This window comes from Augochlora pura, chromosome 4 (genome assembly GCF_028453695.1).
Source record: "Augochlora pura isolate Apur16 chromosome 4, APUR_v2.2.1, whole genome shotgun sequence".
NCBI lineage: Eukaryota > Metazoa > Arthropoda > Insecta > Hymenoptera > Halictidae > Augochlora > Augochlora pura.
In genome coordinates, this window is record NC_135775.1 from 3,912,824 (window position 1) to 3,933,624 (window position 20,801).

Sequence of the window (20,801 nt, forward strand, 5' to 3'; positions counted from 1 at the left end):
TTCGAAGAGATCACCTCTACTGAGCCGATTCAGTGTTTACTGTTTCAGATTAGCTTTAAGTAGCCGGCAGAATCTGGAATTCATTAATGTTATGAATAGACGAAAGTGTCGGAGAAGTTATCGGTTGTATTTGTCTCTGTATTCGTAGGCGAAGCGAGTAAAATGGTGATCGAAAATCTAAGGAGAACATTTTCACGGTGATTTCTCCTCTTCCTTGCGTGTAAAATCGTTGCAATATATACTTACCTTAATTTCATAGTTCATAGGAGTCATAACACACACGGATCATACAAATAATTCTCTTCGTGTAGTTCTGTGTATCGTATTTGTGTAGTATAAACAATTTGAGAAAATTTACTATACAGAATTGAAATAAATTAATGTTGATTGTGATAAAATGCTATAATAAATATTTGACTCCGATGGTAATTCGTTGAGTTACCGATTGTGCTTCGATAGCTGGCGGATCTCTATTTTATCGATTTCTTTCCTTATACATGCAACCACAGTTAGGTTACTTGGTTTGCAAATATCGTTTATACATTAGAAATAATTGTTGAACTGTGTAAATATATTAGGTCTTCTAAAATAAAATACATTACATTCGATACATAACATTATACAAAATAATCCAAATATTATAATAAGTCATGATGGAATAAAATAACATATTAGATAACATAGAATAACAAAATTAGATGTATAATAAATATTCTGCACGCACAATTTGGCATCATTCTGTTTGCGTAGATTGATGTGCTCTTGAAGGCAGTGGAAGAACAGTGTCGCCAACAGATAACGATCCCTGGTGAAAAACTTGTGTTTCTGAGGATACTCCTCTAGGAGATAGCATCCTAGGTATCCGGTCCCGACCCTTGATCTTCCCACGATGTCGCTTTGGAAGTGGACTCCTAGGCTCGAGTTGTGGGAATTCTAGACGCATCTGCCTCTGCGGCGAGTTATCTAGAGTGTCTCTGGGACGCTTGCCAGGTCTCTGCACGAGCGAGGTAACAAACTCGGACATTGGAGCGAACGTGTCCGATGTAGAAGATCCTGAATCCGCGTCATCTCTCTGTGACACACCTGTGATTTCCTTAGTCCCGGTTATTGTCATAGCTGTGTACAAAATAATATCGATTTAGATTAAAACGATCTACCCGTAAATTGTATTTCCACAAAACGACAATGATGTACCACCTACCAGAGATACTGTTTACAACAGACTTCACAACGTTCGCTACCGTATAAAAAAGACCTCCGGAGCTCGTGTTTTCAACGCTGCTATTCGACAAAGTAGAGTTTTCGCTGACGACTTCGATCGCGCTGTTCGACGTGGAATAAGACTTTTGACTCGTGATGCTGTAAAACGTATCCACGCTCCTCGTTGCACTACTGGAAGCGGATGAACTATGAGTGATGTCACACTGGTTGCTTTGGGAAGTGATGCATTCCAGCTTCTTCAAACCAGTGTTTAAAAGCTCGTTGGTGGAGATGGATGAACTGTTCTCCACGATCATCAACATTACCACTCTCGTCGAATTGGGGGACTTATTAGCACCGGCACTGTCTCCGGTCGAGTTGCAATTTTCTTTGCGTACATTTTTCGTTTTTTCTTCGTAGACCTGTATCCGCGAGTCGGCTAACGTGTCGCAAGCCTCGAAGAACTCTTCGTTTTCGGTACCGTTGAAGTTACTGCGCGTACTTGATTCCGTAGTAGGGTCGTATTGGTCCGAGAATCGTACCTTCTTCAAAGAATCCGATCGCCTCCGCTGGAAGTTATTCACCACCTCACCTTCGACACCGGTCAGCTCCATGTCCTCGACCATATGATTTACGCTAGAATGCACATTCGAGTCGTGTTCCTCCTGTTCCTTCATAATGCCCAGCTTTCTGGAGTTGCTTCGAGGAAGAAGGGAGTCCGTGTTGCTACGACTCGATAGCACCGATCGCAAAGGTGTTTCCTTATGCGAGGCCGACGACGGGAAGCTAACGTAGTTGCTAGTGGTACTGTCCGGGTAATCGCTGTGATTCTGACTCTTCAACGACGGCGAGTTCGTTTTCGGTGTCTTCATAGAAAAATCCGGGACTGTCGGTGTTTTTAAATCCAGCTTACACTTCTGACCGACCACCATCGGCGTGCTTGTATTCCTATATAACTCCGGAGGTGAAGTCAAGGACTCGAAGTTTCCATTGTAATCGTTTTCGTTTCCGCCCGTCAATGGCGGCGTCCTCAGCTCGGACTTTTGGCCCGAAATGAGGGAGTGCCGATGTCGGGACTTCCACCACTTACATGTGCCTTTATTAGCATGAAAAACAAATGAAATAAATGCACTTAGATCCTGACGAAGTGTCTTACTTGCTGTGCTTAGAACCTGACGAAATGGAATTATAATAATTACCAAACGACTCCAAATCTTCGCTGTACTTGAATAATTCGCCGCACAGAGTGCAGTGCAGGGGCAGATGAGCGGTCACTATATGACAAAACAGTGATTTATCGTCGAGCGTCTGTAACGGAAATTTCTGGATCGTACACAACGGACACTTCAACTGATCCTCCGTATGATGTTTCTTCTGGTGTCGTTCCCGGCATCGGATGCAACAGAAGACCTTCTTACACACGCAACAGACCCGACTTGTCTATTGAATGGCAAATATTCACTATATTAAAGATTTTTGTAGGCTTAAAACTTTAATTCTAACTTTCAATAAATACCTCAACTGATGACATGGTTCAAAGAGGTCACCTCAACTGATCCAATTTAATGTTTACTGTTTCATATTAGCTAACGACCATGCACTGTGCCGTACCTATACCAATAGCGATTTGAAATAGATGATTGAAGTAGATGGCAGAATTTGAAATTGATTAACGCTATGAATAGACGGAAGTGTCGAAGAAATTATCGGTTACATTTGTCTCTGTAATTAGTAGGCGAAGGAAGGAATCTAGTAACAACAACACTTTCGTGGAGATTTCTCCCCTCCTCCCCTTTTATTTCATATCTGAGGAAGAGTTAATGATATTACTTAAAGTTAACTATGACTCTAATATATCTAAGATCGGTATATACGTTTACCCTCCACCTCTCGTCCGGCTTCAAAGAGACTGCTTCATTGTTGTCATAATTTACACATTACACGATATAAAATATCTTCCCTTCAATACTTCTTTTATTAAAGTTATAAATACTTATCTGTAAAAAGAACGTATAGCACCATTGCAATATACTTTATTTACTTACACCATTGCTAGAAGCAATACCACATACGTTTATACAAGGAATTGTTTTATATATCGAATCTCTATAATACAGGTTCTGTAAGTAGTATTTTTATTATTTAAAACTTAAATGTTGGCGCCGTTTGCATGTATTGCATATTGTAAAAATGAAGTATATGGAATATTCGTCTCCCGCAACGTGCATAAAATCATGAACTGTCGGTAACGCCGGTCACGACACAGAAAACATTTTTCGACTGATCGCAGTGTCCTCTTCTCGTGAAGCGTAGGAAACACCGTCACATGTGCTTACTATGCGCTATACTGATGAACACAATCGAAGACGGCCACAGTGGTCATAACCATTAAAAAGGGATTTGTAATTGTTGATTTTTTTTTGGTGATAATTATTAAAGCATAATACGACAGACCTACGGCAATTACAACATTTTAACGAACTTTTAAAATGGCCGTGCCTTCTTCATTCGCTGTTGATGATATCGTGCACTTAAACGTCGGAGGAACAAGGTATAGAAAGAGAAAGTTTTGTTTGATTTCCTCCGTTTTGTCACTTCTACAATTGTTTTTATGTAATTGATTGTGCCAAGTTACGCATTGATGCAATTTACAATATGATACAGAAGACAAATTTCGATCGTATAATGCGAGACTTTGCAAATGAACATCAATGCTTTGTAAACTTTGTGGATAGTACTATTACAGGTCGATTATTAATTAATTAAATAATTGTCATTGTGCCGTTCAATGTTTATTGAAATTGTCTGCAATGCTTTCGATATGTTAGCACAATTTGTGGATAAAGTCTCTTTAAATTCACAAATAAAAGCAAAAGTTAGAGATATAGCAATTACTTTGCAATAGTTTCGCATATTTTAATTCTGTTTGTTGATAACGCAAAATATTTTATGCTTAGAACTAATGTCAATCTTTTGTTCAGGTTTTCAACATCGAAACAAACATTAACATGGGTACCAGATTCGTTCTTTACCACATTATTAAGCAACCGTATCGCCAGCCACAAAGATGAAGATGGAGCATTATTCATAGACAGAGATCCAAAACTGTTTTCTATTATATTGAATTATTTAAGGACTAAAGACATTGATTTGAAAAGTGTAGATCTTCGTACATTGCGACACGAAGCTGAGTATTACGGTATATTACCGTTAGTTAAACGATTGATGTTATGTGAAGATTTGACACAATCTTCTTGTGGGGACGTTTTGTTTTACGGTTATTTACCACCTCCAAGTAAGTGTTTATGTAATCTCATAAAGATTAATGAGATTATAAATTTGTACGTTTTGTCAAAGGTATACCATTGCAAGAGTCCACCACCACAGCAACGTCAAATGCATCGGACGTGTCTGTGCACAGTAGAACTACTACTACCACCACTGTTACAAATACAAAAACAGATGCACCATCAACTTCTCAGAGCACAGCTCCAACAACCTCCAATACAACCCAAAATAGCACTGGTAATCATTTCTTATTGAGGTCAACGAAGTATTTTAATTCTACGTTGTTACCATTATTTGCTATGTAATTATTTTAGGTCAACAAAACCATAAAGGTATACTTGGGACACATGTAAGGAATTCTTCATTGGATTACAGAATTCAGCCGAGAGGCTTGCCGTATTCGCGTACATCATCTCTAGATTTAAGGCACGTTAGGAATAATTCAGCAGACTTGAACAAATTGCATAAGAACGATATAGGTTTAGTATTTGGACCCCAACAAGGTGAATGATAAAAAACTCCCTTTTTATAATTTCTTGTAAACTATCGCTAATACTGATTGTCCATGCAGCTTCTTCTTGGGTGGATCCTTTGAGGGTCCAAATCATAAAGGCTCATCACAATTGGATTGTGATCGCTTACGCGCATTTCATAACGTGTTACCGCCTTAAAGATTCATCTGGATGGCAACATGCGTTTACTAGTCCTCACATGGAATCAGTGATCGAAAGGGTAGCAATAACATCGAAATTAAACACTAGCGTAGATGTTAACATGGTCGCCTTTTCTTATGGAAATCAAGTTACATTATGGAGCGTCTCGGCAAACGGAATAAACATAAACATTGGTACATTCAACTTAAATGTTCGTATAGAATATCTATTTTTTATTGGGAGCCAATTAGTTGCGTTGTCTTCTACTGACAAAATTGGTGTATGGCACGCTATGACACACCATTGGCAAATACAAGATGTAGTTCCCATTTTGTCATTCGATACGGCTGGCTCTTTTCTTCTCTTGGGGTGTAACAATGGATCAATTTATTACATTGGTAAGAGGGATGAAAACGTTTCCAATACTTGAAACAGATTTTCTAATAATAATTACATGCTTTTGATTTTCAGACATGGAAAAGTTTCCTTTACGAATGAAGGACAACGATCTACTTGTAACCGAATTGTACCGTGATCCAAATTATGATCCCATTACAGCCATATCCGTTTATTTAACGCCAAAGACATGTAAGTTTTTACGAACGCTCCTTATGTAACACAGTATTATCTTGATAAACGGCTTAACACGAAAATTCGAAGGTAAATAATAACTAATTGATGGTTCATAACATTGAGTATTACAGCATCTCTATTGCAGAAACACCTTTTCAAGTGACGTACAAATAAATGGACTAAAATATAATTGTTTAATCTGCTTATATTGAGGAATGTAATAACAAACGTCACTTTAACGATAAATGCTTTTCTTTCCGTTTCTTTCATTAAAGATTTATTAGGTATACTGTTGTGTTACTCTAGGACTTAACTGAGCAAATATAAACATACAATAGATCAAGTAAACATAAACGTTAAAAGAGATCAAGTTATTGATAGATTGACACACGAAAAAAAAAATACTCAATTTGTATCCAAAAATTCTGTCTCTCTATCGCAAAGTGTAATACTATCCCTTAACTATTAATGAGAGTTTATTATTACATTCTTTGCTTCATGATTTCGTACAACTGGATATATAGCACAAGGCAAGTATGGGTCGATATAACAATGTTCTATAATATTCTCACATTCAAGTCACGGTTCGAAATAACATGTTTCTCTACATTTTGTATCGCATCGATTTGAACACTTGTATCCATACCCTTCCTCTCCAGATGTAGTACATCGTTCTGCACTTTTTAATTAAAACCTTTCCGATATATATATATACATACATCAATTGAGTGCTTTCATTCACAAATCACTTTGAATATGAGCACATTGAGAAAAATAATTTCTATCTACACAAAAACACATTTAAATGTTATTTTCTCGTTTAGATTGCACTAATCGCACACAGCCCGCTTTTCCTTATGCGTCCAGTTGTACTACCGCAAATTATGTCATTTCTATGTCCCATTTATTTTATTAACATCTGCTTGGAAACATCGGTTATGCAATTTATTTGTCTGGGCTCGAATTAATTTTCATTCATAGAGCATCCTGCTTGCTCCGTTCAATCCAATATATTATACAACAGGATCTGAGAGGGGAAGGAAAAGGAACAGTCAACACGTACCTCTTCTTGCATATAGTTGTTTTACGTTTATATACTTTCAGACGCATATATTAACAACACCCTGTTTGTTTAAAACAGTTTAATCGTTATCGTCTATTTTATATACATATATTTATAAATAACTTCTAGTAAATGTTCAAAATTTTTCTCTGAAATCTAAATTACATGTAGCTTGCTAACTAAAGAATACTATCAATATCTTGTTCTGGATAATTATTCTTTATTGATTATCACAGTACAGAGTATATGATATAAAGATCTTTCATTTTCTCATCATTGAAGTATAAGTGCACAAAAAGATTTTTTCCATTACTCCAATTTTCAATACATGTGATATTTGTATTGTATCGCCTAAATTTTTTTGTTGACAAATGTATGTAGTTCACATTGACAACATAGGTGTTTATCAAGTTGAATGGTCTTGTATAAATTATTATTCTTTATCCAGCTTTGTGTGGCAACTGGATCGAAATAGCATATGGCACCAAATCCGGCAGTGTTAGAGTCATTGTACAACATCCTGAAACTGTAGGACACGGACCACAATTATTCCAGACATTTACAGTCCATCAAAGCAGTGTGACAAAAGTATATTCATAGTTACTTACTACTCTACATAGTACTCTCTGTCTACGCTATTCGTAATCGAAATAACAACAAATTTCTTCTGCAGGTAACATTATCAGAAAAGTATTTGGTATCAGTTTGTTCAGAGTATAATCACGTTAGAAGCTGGGCTGTAAAGCGATTCCGTGGAATGATCTCTACTCAGCCTGGATCTACACCAGAAGCGAGCTTCAAAATTGTATCCTTAGAGGCAATTGAACCTTGTATCAGCTATAATGCTGGCAATGATTTCGGTATGCAGAACTAATATAATTAGATTCTATTAATGTAATATCATTAGTAATAGCAAAGGAATTTCATTAACTGTACGTTACCATACAGGACCGTTCGGGGAGCAAGACGATGAACAAGTGTTTGTTCAAAAAGTTGTACCTGAGACTGATCAGTTGTTTGTACGCTTGGCATCAAATGGGAAAAGAGTGTGTGTAATTAAATCGGTAGATGGTAGCATTATTAGTTCATTTTATGTACACGAATGCGAAGGGTCTAGCCGCATGGGTTCAAGGCCGAGGCGTTTCATATTTACTGGCCATTCTAATGGCACCATACAAATGTGGGATCTTACGACAGCCTTAGAGCCGACGTTCTCTTCTGCACAAAGTAATTCGTTATGCCTGAAAAATACAATTAGTACTACTTTGTACTAATTTGTGCTAATAAATATTTTGATTATAGATGTTTCCGGCGGACCTACACCTGAAGAACTTTGGAAGCTATTAGATCAGTGCGACTTAAGCAACAGTTATTCCTCCACACCATGTATTAGTCCGTGTCCATCGGTTATATCCCAATCGGGCCCTAGCTTAAAAACAAGTAATGTACTGTTCCTCAACCAATCGCAAAACTTTGAAGCCACTCCTGGAACTAGCCAAACCTGAAGGTAGCGTGAAAAGAAATATTTTTTACATTTTTTTATGTTATTAAACATAACTGAATTTGCATTGCTAGCATCTGCATTTATTTATTTATTTATTTATTACGGGTCATTTGCACGTAAAAGTCTGCAGTTAGAGTTCCTAGTAAACGATTCTTTTGGTATATCCGAACGTAATGATTTTCTGAGTCGCTTTATATGAAGTGTAATATGAAAGTGATATAGAGTTAACGAAGTATATGCACACTATACATAAGAACTGTATGATAGAGTAACTGTATGATAATTGATGTGTTCGATAAGAGAAAAAAAATGACGTTGTTTGAATATTAAAAGTGAACGCTATTAATGAATTAATTGCAATTTTATAATCTAAAATGTTTTTGAGTAAAAAGATTTAATGTGACGATTTAGCTATAATGCATAATTATTTATATTATTCTAATGTCAAGTAATAGGAGTTTTTTGAAATTGATCATTGGTATATAATACAAGTTAAAAGTTTATTTATATTTACATATTCTATATTACTATGTTACAAAATGAATGAATCCATCCACGTTGTAAATTCCGTTTTTTAAGACACTTAAAATATAACAGTAGATTTTGTTGGAAAAATGTACAGTTTAACACAATGTATATATTTATATAAATATATCATTCAACACTTCGAGTTTCCCTTTCTACAAGGAAAGCTTACAATATTATTGACAAATCATTGTGATTAGTATTTGCGCTTCAATTGTACGAGATCAAATGTGTAATTTATAGGAAGCACACAACAGTGTATTGTACAAAGATCCGTTAACAGGATGTTATCACAAAATGTAAACTTCTCTATATTTCCTCATATTTTTACTAGGCAAATACTACATAAAACATTTATAACGAATATATTGCAATGATGTTGTAATTGTTACCTCTGTGATTTGAATAAACAATAAGTATATGTATTATGATGTTAATTTTCGCTCATGAGTCGACTTGTAATCGTGTACACGTCATTAAGTTATTTTGAAGTGAACGTGAACTTCTTAAATTACTTGTGAACTTCAAGGTGTATTTGTACATTAAGAAAAATTTTCCGAACTTTTATAAGAACTCATTTTTGTTTTTTTTTTAATCTGAAAATACGCTATTTATTGTAACAATGTCATATTATTTTTAAGTATACAATCTTTGATCAACATTTTTATTTAAAGAGAAACTTTGCCTAGAGATTAATTTATATTCATAAATTACATCTACATGAGTTCAATGGTAATTGAGGTATTACAGTAATCTCTCATTAGCACTAGATCGCATAATTAATTTGTGTCAACAATGTGATTGTACAAAATATTTATTATATAAAACTTGATTAGAGATTGTTATACTTCCTTTGAAATTATTATTGAAAAATTCACTTATCAAAACGGTGAATAATTGAACTTTTTAATTGCATGATTTACCTCGTATCTTATAAGAGTGTACAATCATGCAATACGAATTATAAAAAACGATGTTAATAGTTTAGAATTATCCTAGTTCAGTATAAAAATTGTGAACGACATTAGTGACATTGTTGCAAATGAAATTTCTCTCATACAAAATTTTTATTCCAAAACAATTCATTGTGAAATAATTTGGGATCCGTCATTGGCATTAACAAAAAGCAAAAGGAAACTAGTCCAAGGACAAATAGAGGAAACTTTCTCAAGGGGTCCTTAAATGCCATAGAAAGATCAGGGAATTCCACACCATTACAAAAAGAATGTACTGTCAGTGGTGCTACTAAGTGTCCTATTTACAAGAAATACGAATTATTGTATAATCATATATTTAAACAAATCAGTAAAGGAAGTATGGTTGACATACCTGTTTTAACAAATAGAAATGCTGCATATGCTCCGAACACTGTTGTATATCCAACATGGAAACCTGATTAACAAATTATAATTACAAGTTTGTTGACATACGTATGTTTCATTAGAATTGTAAATAGTACTTACATGACATAGAGACAGCATATTTAACTGGTATGCCTTCTTTTAGTCTATATACTATATGATGGAAATGGGCTACTCCAAAGAACAGTGAGCATACAAATATTGCAGTAAGTGGTGCAAAGCATTGCAAAAGTAATGGCAACATACAGGCTCTAAATATCCATTCTTCGGTCAAAGGAGCAACAACTTGACTTCTCCACCATGTTAATGTTCTTATATTATCAATTCTATACATAGACTCTGAAATAAGTAAATTCATTAGTTGATACATTAGAGAACAAAATGTGTGAAGTACTCACGTGTACATAATCTTCTGAGACCACTGAAATTTTGTACACATAGTGGTCCTAAATACAATATCATAGTTAACACTAATGGTATCACAATTGCTTGAATTAAGCCTGCCCATCTTATACCTAGTAACTCCAGAAATGTTGCCTGAAACAATATAGCTTATAATTGTAAGCAGTCATGTTTCTAAAAAAAATATGATACAACCATGTAATTACCTGTTCAAAGTATTTTTCATTCATACCAAAAAACAATGATGTGGGAGATATAAGGCATACTATGAAAACACTAAAAAATCTTCTTTTTATAGTTGAAGGATGTTCTCTGTAATTATGAAATAAAAACAAAGATTTTAAAGACATGCATAGGAGATAGGAATTGTTTGACTGAAAGCTTTATCAATTAATCTTTCTGCTGTTCAACCATTTATCATGTTTACTTGTATTAGTACCATATTACTTCTAAAATGTTTTACGTTTGAAAATCTTCAGTGATCTTGTGGGAATTTTTAATAAAGCATCTCTGATATATGAAATTTTAGAGAGGTGGATAATTTAGATGGATAATAGGTTAAATTGTAGAATTTTGTTTTTTAAACAGAATGCATTGTAAATTTTGTACGTGACGCTGGATAAAAAAGAATTCGAGGATGAAGATCCTTATAATCGCACGAGTGGGAGAAATTGAAAAAGAGTGGCATTCGCGTTCACGGGACAACGTGAATACAGTTACACTTTGTTCATGGTACCCTGTGGTTCATCGTTAACAGAACCAAGAGACCGTGTTACACGATCGCAGGTGAAATGGTTATTTAAAAAAGCGGATCAACATTCATCGTCAGTCAACTTTCTTTTACCTATCGCACGGGTTTCTCCATACATAGAGGCTTGCGACGTACACTACAGCGAGACAAAGGCATAATAAAGTTACGGACACACAGGACATATCGGTATTTTGATCCGCGGTCTCCATAACCACAGAATACTTAGCAGAACACAAAGCACTACATCAGAGACGAAACTGCGGCATTTTTCAGAAACAATTTCCTGTACACATGCGTGAACAAGTTGTGCTTCATGAATAAGGTCTGACACCTCCACGATATCGCAGATGTACACGGACGGGACACTGTTCCACGAACATAGCTGCAAATTTTTGAAACTATTAGTACGCTTGCGTGTATAAATTCTATTTCCTAAACATAACATGTGTACCAGGGACAACAAATTATCTAATATATATACAAATATAAATAAAAATTATTTTTAAGAATTCAATAGAAGTATTCAACGACGCATGCTCGATAGAAAACGCAATGTCTTTTAGGGCCAGTTTTTATATATTCCCGGGCTTTTCAACACTTTGTTCCTTCGTGTACGGCGTACAGTGCGTATTAATACGCACCATTGCATTACAATGTCCTAATTCTTTTCATTCAAGACCTATAGAAAGTGACGAAGGTATCGTTTAATTTGAAACTGAATATTATACAAGAAGTGACACTACCTGGATTTTTACTTTATTATGTTTGAGACAATTTATACGCAATGTATTTCCATTATTGGTAGTTCCAAAGCCACAAATTCGTGTGCACATGCGCACGTGAACACGATGTCCTGAGGCTATGTTCAAGGAGTACCTAATTGCGTACGCATGCGCGCAACGGAGACCGACTGCCGAAAAACGGCAGATTTTCGCCTCTGTAAGAATGCTTTATGGTTGAAGTGCTCGGTGCCGTAACTCCATACTGATGTTAGTCGCTTGTGTCGCGATCCACTGCGGAAGAGGGGATCGGTGCGAGGGGGTGGCAGGCGAGTGAGAGCAAGTGAGAAAAGGATCGCTTTTGGGCAGGGTAGTAGGGTGGTCAGCGCGGAAAGACGGGAGGAGCAGAAATTCATCCGATTGGCGGTCTGGCACCAGTCGGCAGTCCTACCGTCAATGAGAAGATGGCCGCTGGGCTCGGTGGAAGTGTCGCCATTGTTTAGTGTTTAGTTGTTTCACCCGTTTCTCGCATAATTTTCGTCGGGAAGCAAGTTAAAAATGCCAAGCGCCTCGTTCACATCAGGGCGCCACTACGTGCGAAGATCCCGGAGAAAAGGCGCGAACAGGATTCCTCTGCCTTCGGGTAAGAGAGCCCTGCATCCAGACCCTCGGTTCACTGCTCACCTGTCGTCTCTCGGCTCTTTTCTTTTCTCTTCACCTACTTCGTTATTTCACGGGTCTAACCCGATTCCGTCGATTCTCTACGCCTTTCCCGATCAACCGACATCCTTCCCCGTCGTTACTCGTGTTTTTCGTTTACCATTCCGGACATCGCGTAGAGAGAGAGCAGGACAGAGACGACAGTTAAACCTTACGCTGCCCACGTCTCTTCTCTCGCATGATTTTCTCGTAGCCCGAGATGCCCGAAAAACGCAACCGCCGATGACGTTTGCTCGTGGTCCCGCGGCACTTGCACCAGCCCTTCTTTCTTTCGGGGACATCGATCACCGTATCGCGTACACTTCGCGATTGTCAATTTTTACCGTGGAATGTCGGCTCAAAGTCTACACTCCTCACCCCACCTCCCCTATTCTTTTTTTCGTTTCTTTTCGTGTAATTCCGATTTATTAAACATCCAGCTGCGGGACCGTGAGAACGGGTCCTCGCGTGATTCGGAAAAACTATCGGCCCACGATCTCGGGGACGTGATGCACCTTTCAATCTGATATTGCACCAGCTATAGACTTTGTGTTAAATTAGTATAATGCTCTACTTTCCCAAATCACTTTCTGTGCATTGGAGATGCAACTGCAACTGCCACTGTTACTTTGAAAATGGAATTATGAAACTTCTCCCTTTTGAAATATGGTTCGATAAATGATTGTGCAGATACGTTGAATGGATAATGTGAATATGTTCTAATTTCCTTATTAGCACCCCTTACATGCAGTTTATCTTCTGTTCATATCTTTTATTCTCTTTGTATGTCAAATCCCAAATGTAAGCTCTGTTAATTGTCAGAGTTTGCAATTAATACTCTGATATTTGTCATGTGTTTGTTTTTGTTTTATTTATCAGCTATTAAATCACCAATTAGTACTTGCAATGATACATTAAAGTTTTGATATTGGAAAAGGTTTCATTTTTGTGTACATATATTTGAATAATATTTCACATTTTGATTGCAATTAATGTAATTTTCTAGCCGAGGCATGCGATTTGCCATGTTCAGCATCGAATCAGATACCTCCTGGTGGTGGAGGAGGAGGTGGAGGTGCGGGTGGCAGCGGTGGAAGAGGATCTTCCCCCAGTGTTTCAGGTGTTGCAGCACCATCACCTTCCCCGTCACATTCTTCCCCTTACGACTTAAGGCGTAAAAGTCCACCTCATCCGGATCCAGCTCCTGGTACCAGCTCTGCCTTACCCCCTTCTGGAGGCAGTAGTATCGGAGCAACTCTAGGTTCTTCCTCCTTACCAGCCAGAAAGCGACCTAGGCGGACATGTTCATTATCCACAGATGGTATACTTTCTTGATTTTCATTGTGCATTATAAACATTGTTTAACGTATTCCTAAAATGTCATTCATCAATTTTGTAGGTACAAACACAAACGCAGCAGCGCATTACCTTCAGTATGAGTTGCCGGACGAAGTGTTGCTTACTATATTTAATTATCTAATGGAACAAGATCTGTGTAGAGTTTCTCAAGTTTGCAGACGTTTTCAAGCGATCGCGAACGACACTGAACTGTGGAAGTCCCTGTACCAACAAGTCTATGAGTACGACTTACCACTATTTAATCCAGCACCGTGTAAATTCGAATTTGTATCTCCGGACGAATCGGATTACCACAATCCATGGAAGGAAAGCTTTAGACAATTATACAGAGGAGTGCACGTCAGGCCAGGATTTCAAGATCTGAAGGTCAAGGGACGGAATTTGCCATACTTTAATACTGTTCAGGCAGCGTTAGACTATGTAGACGAATATAGAAGCAATAGCGGTTCCTCGTCGAACAATAGCACAAGCACAACCGGCCAGGGAAATTGCTGCGGTAGCAATTCCCAATCGGAAGAGGGAGCACCTCAACATTTAGTTTTCTTACACGCTGGTATATACAGGGGCGAATTTCTTGTAATAGACAGCGACGTCGCATTAATAGGAGCGGCGCCCGGAAACGTAGCAGAATCGGTTATACTCGAACGAGAAAGTGAGTCTACAGTTATGTTTGTAGAAGGAGCAAAACGAGCTTACGCCGGCCATCTCACGTTAAAATTCACCCCTGACGTTACCAGTACGGTACCGCACCATAAACATTACTGTTTAGAAGTCGGTGAAAACTGCAGTCCCACAGTGGACCACTGTATTATTAGGAGTTCAAGTGTTGGTAAGTTAGTAGGAAACTTTTAAGAAGCTTCTTAACTTATTCAGTAACAATCATTGTATGAACTATTTTCATAGTAATGTTCAAACTGCTGAAACTCCGTTTACTGCTCGTGAAAGTCTTCTAAAATTTATAAAATCCAAACTTTGATGTAATTTCATGAAGTTTTAATTCTTTGTTGTGTGCATGCACACAGCCTAAGTTGCAATTTTTAGTATATGATTATGCTCAAACATTTTCATTTTCTGCAGTTGGAGCAGCCGTTTGCGTGTCGGGCGTAGGAGCCAATCCCGTGGTGAAGAATTGTGACATATCGGATTGCGAGAACGTTGGACTGTATGTGACCGACTACGCACAAGGGACATACGAGGATAATGAAATCTCTAGAAATGCTTTGGCCGGTATCTGGGTGAAAAATTACGCGAACCCAATCATGCGGAGGAACCACATCCATCATGGAAGGGACGTCGGCATATTCACGTTTGATAATGGTCTTGGGTATTTCGAGGCTAACGACATTCACAACAATCGGATAGCCGGTTTCGAGGTGAAGGCCGGTGCTAATCCAACGGTGGTGCACTGCGAGATTCACCATGGACAGACAGGCGGAATCTACGTCCACGAGAACGGTTTAGGTCAATTTATCGACAACAAGATCCATTCGAACAATTTCGCCGGCGTTTGGATCACCTCCAACTCGAACCCGACCATACGTAGGAACGAGATCTACAATGGTCATCAAGGGGGCGTATACATATTCGGCGAGGGGCGAGGCTTGATAGAACACAATAATATTTACGGAAACGCTCTAGCCGGCATCCAAATTAGAACAAACTCCGATCCTATTGTTCGACACAATAAAATACATCACGGCCAACACGGCGGAATATACGTGCACGAGAAGGGACAAGGTCTGATCGAGGAGAACGAGGTGTATGCAAATACTTTGGCAGGTGTATGGATAACCACCGGGTCTACGCCGGTACTTAGAAGGAACCGTATTCATAGCGGGAAACAGGTCGGAGTATATTTTTATGACAATGGACATGGTAAACTAGAGGACAATGATATTTTCAATCATTTGTATTCGGGAGTACAAATAAGGTAAGATGATCACTACTAGGTGAATACAGTTGATTCGTGTGGCTTTAACTGTGTCTCTATGATGCTGCAGGACTGGAAGCAATCCAGTGATACGTGGGAATAAGATATGGGGCGGACAGAACGGCGGCGTTCTTGTGTACAATAGCGGATTAGGTTTACTCGAACAAAATGAGATTTTTGATAATGCGATGGCGGGAGTCTGGATTAAAACCGATAGCAACCCTACGTTAAAAAGGAACAAAATATTTGATGGACGAGATGGTGGTATTTGTATATTTAACGGTGGCAAAGGTATGTTTCTTTGTTGCCTGGTTTTAGCCTGAAAAATCTACGGGATTGTTCATTCTCCTTTTTAAATAGGTGTGCTCGAAGAGAATGATATATTTCGTAATGCACAAGCGGGAGTGCTTATTTCTACACAGTCCCATCCTGTACTAAGGAGAAATCGAATCTTCGATGGATTGGCAGCCGGCGTTGAGATTACAAACAACGCGACCGCCACGCTAGAATTTAATCAAATTTTCAATAATAGATTCGGTGGTCTTTGCTTAGCGAGCGGAGTTCAACCGACGACTAGAGGTTCGTATTTTTTAATTATCATTTTACTAACACATTTGATTATTTTGCAAATTTTATTGCCACTTTACATTTTTTTGAAACCAAGATTAGACTAAGCACTTCGTAATTAGGAAATCTATGACGTTTCTTCATTAACCTTTTAATTACTATTGACGCATATAAGTGAACAGCAAATGTTATCAGAAATAATTAAAATGAACGTATGTAATACGATTTGGTATATATCTGAAAAATGCACTCTGATGAAAAATTTACTGTAGCCCAAAGGTTAATCTGTCTTTTTAGTATTAATTTATACAATTTAATCGTTTTCAATGTTGCAGGCAATAAGATATTTAATAATCAAGATGCAGTTGAGAAAGCAGTCGGTAACGGCCAATGTTTATACAAAATTTCGTCGTACACTTCCTTCCCTATGCACGATTTCTACCGCTGCCAGACATGCAACACGACAGATCGCAATGCAATTTGTGTGAACTGTATAAAAACTTGCCATGCTGGTCACGACGTAGAATTTATTAGACACGATCGGTAAGTAATTTCAATAATTGAACTTGATTGAGTAAGAAATTGTTGTTGCTAAACACGCATATAGATCTATTATGGAATTTAATAGAATATTTATTTATCTACTTTTTTATTTATTTATTTATTTAATTAATTATTTTCAGTTTCCTGACTATTAAAAGCAAATCTGTTTATAATATTTATGTTCATTAATACTTTACTGATCGGTAGCGATTGAACGTCCCATAGACGTCTCACCGATCATTCAGCCGTAAACATTTCCCTGTCATCAGCTCTATTTCGACATACGCTTTCGCGCATGACTACTTATATGCGCTTTTTCTTATGCTTATAGAAATATTAACTTAAACTTTGAAAATGTGCTTCCTATATTATTAGCTTTCTGTTATTATGGGGTAATTAAATTTACTAATATTTTAGTTTATTTATTTTATTCAACATGAAAAGAATCTAATATTTAAAAATTATAGAATAATGTAAGAACTTACAGTAATTAAATCTAACAGTTTTATTTCAATAATGGATAAAAAATTATTGGTTTCCATGACGATCGATTCACAGACTATCGGTCGGTAAAGTGTTAGCCACCTCTCTCTTTCTCTCTCTCTCTCTCTCTCCCAATCTACCTCCTTTCCTTTTTCGACTAACACCTCTTCTACACTATTGCCCCTTTTATTATTATTAATATTATTACTGTAAGCTTATAGATAACTTATTAGAGGTTCCTACGAGATTTTACATTCTTCTATAGTTTGGAGACAGCTACGTAGAAGCAACGTAAATATGTTAGTTAGATGAATGCTATTTAAAACTAATTAGGATAATCAGGGAAGGATAACAGACACTATTATGTGTTTTAGTTGACAAATTTGTTCATGGACTGGTTTTCAATTAGTGAACTTTTTTCAGATTCTTTTGTGACTGTGGTGCTGGAACATTAAGTAATCAGTGTCAACTTCAGGGTGAGCCAACGCAGGACACAGACACGTTGTACGACAGTGCAGCACCGATGGAATCGCACACGCTTATGGTCAACTAGGAATTAACCTAAACTAAATAAAACAATCAAACGACACTGAGACAGCCTGTAAGTCCAACACATTGCAAAACACGGAGTAATTTGTTGCTGAGTTCTTTATTATGGCACTTGTTCCTTCGCGTCCCCGTTGTGATTGTTATATTTCTTTTTTAAAAACTATAGTTATTGTTAACATGTTTCAATTAACGGCAATTTCATCGGCATCGTTATCATCGTCATCATCCTCATCACCATCGCTATCACCATTACTATTATCTTCGTTATTTCTATTACCCTTTGACCATCCATTCATCACATTGTCATCGCCATCGCCATAGCCATCGTGGTGGTCAAAATCACTCATTTAGCGCATCAGTTGCATAAATCAGTGGATCATCGTCATTAAGAAATATTATATTTTTTATTAATAAATTAGTGTCTCATCTCGACGTGTATTTTGACGGAAGACGGATGTTCATTGCTGAATAAGATAATTAATTAATGAAGATCCGATCTTTTCCAATGCAAACGCAAGTATTATCCGATTGAAGGAAACCGTATCTTCGATTATCCCGTGAATCACGTAATAAAGAACTCCGCAACGAAATGAGCCATCGACGTTTAAATAATCAAGTGACAAAAGAGAAGAAGCACACGGGATTTTCTCTGTAAACCGAAAAGAAATGAATCCTAACGATTATAACGTCAAATTTATGTAAAACGTGCTAACCGAAGCGACGAAACATTAAACAAATATTTAAAAAAAACAAGTTACGCGATAATAAATCACACAAAATCGGGATCTCTAGCTTCCGAGGTCCGACTTCTAAGTTCGCATTCTAAAAAAGGAAAACAAGAAAAAAATAAAAGAGTGCAGTGCGAGTCTGTGTAGAAAACGAAAGGAAGTCTAAACACGAAAACCGAAGCAAATCCGAAACAAAAGGAACACATGTGTATACGTTTGGTAAAGGAGACACGTGACGGTCGGTGATGTTTTAATACTAAGCAAACGAGAAACGGAGAGGGGAAATAAAACTGTCTTTAAACAAAGAATTTAAAGGGACGCTCGTGCAATGCGATGGCATTGATTCATAAAATGGAAAATATCAATTTAAACGAACACAGGAAAACAGATAAGCGAGAAGAATGAAAGGAATGTTTAATATTTAAGCCCACACGATATAAACACACAGTGTCGCGAATGTAAATTGTGTATATCGTAATTAAAATGAACGCGATTAAAGCGGTGAATTAAAAGAAAAAGAAAAATGCGTAACGCCGCGCCGTTTATGTGTATCTGCGCGTATAACGTTCGCTCTCATTCGAGACTCTTTTTTTTTAAAAAAAAAGAAAATATTAAAAAAATAAAAAACAAACAAAACCGAAAAACTAGCCAGTGTAATCACAGAGAACGCAAATAGAAATTGAACACGGGGAACGAGTGCGTATTGTGTATTTACGAACGATGGAGTTGCAGGGGGACGATCGACCGGACTCTCTCGAGGACAGATCGACTTGGACTAATTACAGGAGGGAATCGTGCGAACGAGGGAATTAAAACGGAGCGAGTGTGACTTCGGTGAATAGACACGTATGCGAGGATCAACGGTGAACGATCGTGGGGGACGATAGGAGAAGAAGAACAATGTTCGAGGACAACGGGGTAGGCCGGAGACGAAGACGATACCTAATGAACGACATGCTGGAACAGATGTCTAAAAAATGTGATATTGTAAGATTCACACGACCGGGGAAAACAATAATCAAAATGCAACAGAAAGCAAACGAGAAAAAAAAGTCTATTAACGCGCGATTCGAAATAATTCTTTCTTTTCTTTTGCTTCTTTCTTTTCTCGTTCTTGTATTGTATAAGAGGTGTGCGTGTACCTATGTAGCACACGCGTGCGCGTATACATACAAGCATGCATACAGTTCTTCGATTGTATCCTGCGTATTGTGAATAGTGATGGCCCTAATCGCCGTAACGTGGGAAGGGGATGGGGGTAAAGTGCACGTAATAATAACTGAAAAAAAAGACTAGAGTTCTAAATGGAGAGGATAAAAAAAAATGATAATGTTTCAAATCTTCATGGAGTATTTACACGATTAATCACGTGCGGTCGGTGTATACCAGTGAGAAAAGCGACGAAATATTTAAAACGATGAAACGTCAAAAAAGGAAAAAGAAAATAAGGAAGGGAACGAAAGCGAGAAAACCGATGTGTATACTGTCGCTGAGGAACAGTTTTTAAGACACGGATACGGGGAGGGTGGGTAGGGTGGGGGATAATAATGAAAACAATGTAATCTCGAATTTTTAACGAAAAATAATCCGACTTTTTTTAATATTTACGTTTAGCGGTAAAACAAAAGAAGAAGTCTAATCGTATTATTGTAATTGTGTATCTGCAGGGGCGCGCAGCGTCGCGTCGCTTTTGCGAAAAAAAAAAGACGGACAGAGAGAAAAAAAAAGCGAAAGAGAAAACGCAAAATGAACGAAGCGCCTATTAGCGATAATTTTAGACGCGCGACCCGCATCCACTTGAAACGAGGCACGAACGTTTGCGATACGTGTGGTTTTTAGGTTTGATCGTTCGATTGATGTAATAGGTGATCGTCGATCGCGCAACAGGGCAACAATAAGAGGAG

At 37.5% G+C, this 20,801-nt stretch overlaps 4 protein-coding genes across 4 annotated transcripts; 2 read left to right on the forward strand and 2 right to left on the reverse strand.

Moving 5' to 3' along the window:
- Window positions 1-658: 658 nt before the first annotated feature.
- LOC144468985 (uncharacterized) lies at window positions 659-2,787 on the reverse strand. The gene is made up of 4 exons (XM_078178821.1): window positions 2,717-2,787; window positions 2,400-2,640; window positions 1,202-2,296; window positions 659-1,116 (listed from the first exon to the last, which is right to left on the reverse strand). The coding sequence occupies exons 1-4, from the start codon at window positions 2,729-2,731 to the stop codon at window positions 734-736; spliced, it is 1,734 nt and encodes a 577-aa protein (XP_078034947.1). The 5' UTR covers window positions 2,732-2,787; the 3' UTR covers window positions 659-733.
- Window positions 2,788-3,541: 754 nt separating this feature from the next.
- Window positions 3,542-8,608, forward strand: LOC144469165 (BTB/POZ domain-containing protein KCTD3). The gene is made up of 10 exons (XM_078179131.1): window positions 3,542-3,751; window positions 4,182-4,495; window positions 4,558-4,725; window positions 4,803-4,991; window positions 5,060-5,539; window positions 5,613-5,729; window positions 7,226-7,365; window positions 7,451-7,637; window positions 7,726-8,004; window positions 8,080-8,608. The coding sequence occupies exons 1-10, from the start codon at window positions 3,690-3,692 to the stop codon at window positions 8,280-8,282; spliced, it is 2,139 nt and encodes a 712-aa protein (XP_078035257.1). The 5' UTR covers window positions 3,542-3,689; the 3' UTR covers window positions 8,283-8,608.
- A 154-nt stretch (window positions 8,609-8,762) lies between these two features.
- Window positions 8,763-11,707, reverse strand: Sras (Ras converting CAAX endopeptidase Sras). The gene is made up of 6 exons (XM_078179132.1): window positions 11,414-11,707; window positions 10,776-10,881; window positions 10,566-10,704; window positions 10,270-10,506; window positions 10,136-10,198; window positions 8,763-10,060 (listed from the first exon to the last, which is right to left on the reverse strand). Exons 1-6 carry the CDS (start codon window positions 11,527-11,529, stop codon window positions 9,861-9,863), a joined length of 861 nt encoding a protein of 286 aa, XP_078035258.1. The 5' UTR covers window positions 11,530-11,707; the 3' UTR covers window positions 8,763-9,860.
- A 537-nt stretch (window positions 11,708-12,244) lies between these two features.
- On the forward strand, window positions 12,245-20,414 carry Fbxo11 (F-box protein 11). The gene is made up of 8 exons (XM_078179125.1): window positions 12,245-12,682; window positions 13,745-14,059; window positions 14,138-14,926; window positions 15,175-16,027; window positions 16,098-16,318; window positions 16,388-16,606; window positions 16,930-17,137; window positions 18,044-20,414. The coding sequence occupies exons 1-8, from the start codon at window positions 12,598-12,600 to the stop codon at window positions 18,171-18,173; spliced, it is 2,820 nt and encodes a 939-aa protein (XP_078035251.1). The 5' UTR covers window positions 12,245-12,597; the 3' UTR covers window positions 18,174-20,414.
- The last annotated feature ends 387 nt before the right edge of the window (window positions 20,415-20,801 follow it).

Coding starts and splice junctions, on each gene's coding strand:
- Fbxo11 (XM_078179125.1), top strand. CDS start 12,598: ATGCCAAGCGCCTCGTTCACATCAGGGCGCCACTACGTGCGAAGATCC. Junction 16,607..16,929: donor AGTTCAACCGACGACTAGAG/GTTCGTATTTTT, acceptor TCAATGTTGCAG/GCAATAAGATATTTAATAAT. Junction 17,138..18,043: donor GAATTTATTAGACACGATCG/GTAAGTAATTTC, acceptor AACTTTTTTCAG/ATTCTTTTGTGACTGTGGTG.
- LOC144469165 (XM_078179131.1), top strand. CDS start 3,690: ATGGCCGTGCCTTCTTCATTCGCTGTTGATGATATCGTGCACTTAAAC. Junction 3,752..4,181: donor TTAAACGTCGGAGGAACAAG/GTATAGAAAGAG, acceptor TCTTTTGTTCAG/GTTTTCAACATCGAAACAAA. Junction 7,366..7,450: donor ATCAAAGCAGTGTGACAAAA/GTATATTCATAG, acceptor TTTCTTCTGCAG/GTAACATTATCAGAAAAGTA.
- LOC144468985 (XM_078178821.1), bottom strand. Junction 2,297..2,399: donor CGAAGATTTGGAGTCGTTTG/GTAATTATTATA, acceptor ATGCTAATAAAG/GCACATGTAAGTGGTGGAAG. Junction 1,117..1,201: donor TGTTGTAAACAGTATCTCTG/GTAGGTGGTACA, acceptor TTTTGTACACAG/CTATGACAATAACCGGGACT.
- Sras (XM_078179132.1), bottom strand. CDS start 11,529: ATGGAGACCGCGGATCAAAATACCGATATGTCCTGTGTGTCCGTAACT. Junction 10,882..11,413: donor TGGAGAAACCCGTGCGATAG/GTAAAAGAAAGT, acceptor TCATAATTACAG/AGAACATCCTTCAACTATAA. Junction 10,507..10,565: donor TCTCAGAAGATTATGTACAC/GTGAGTACTTCA, acceptor TACTTATTTCAG/AGTCTATGTATAGAATTGAT.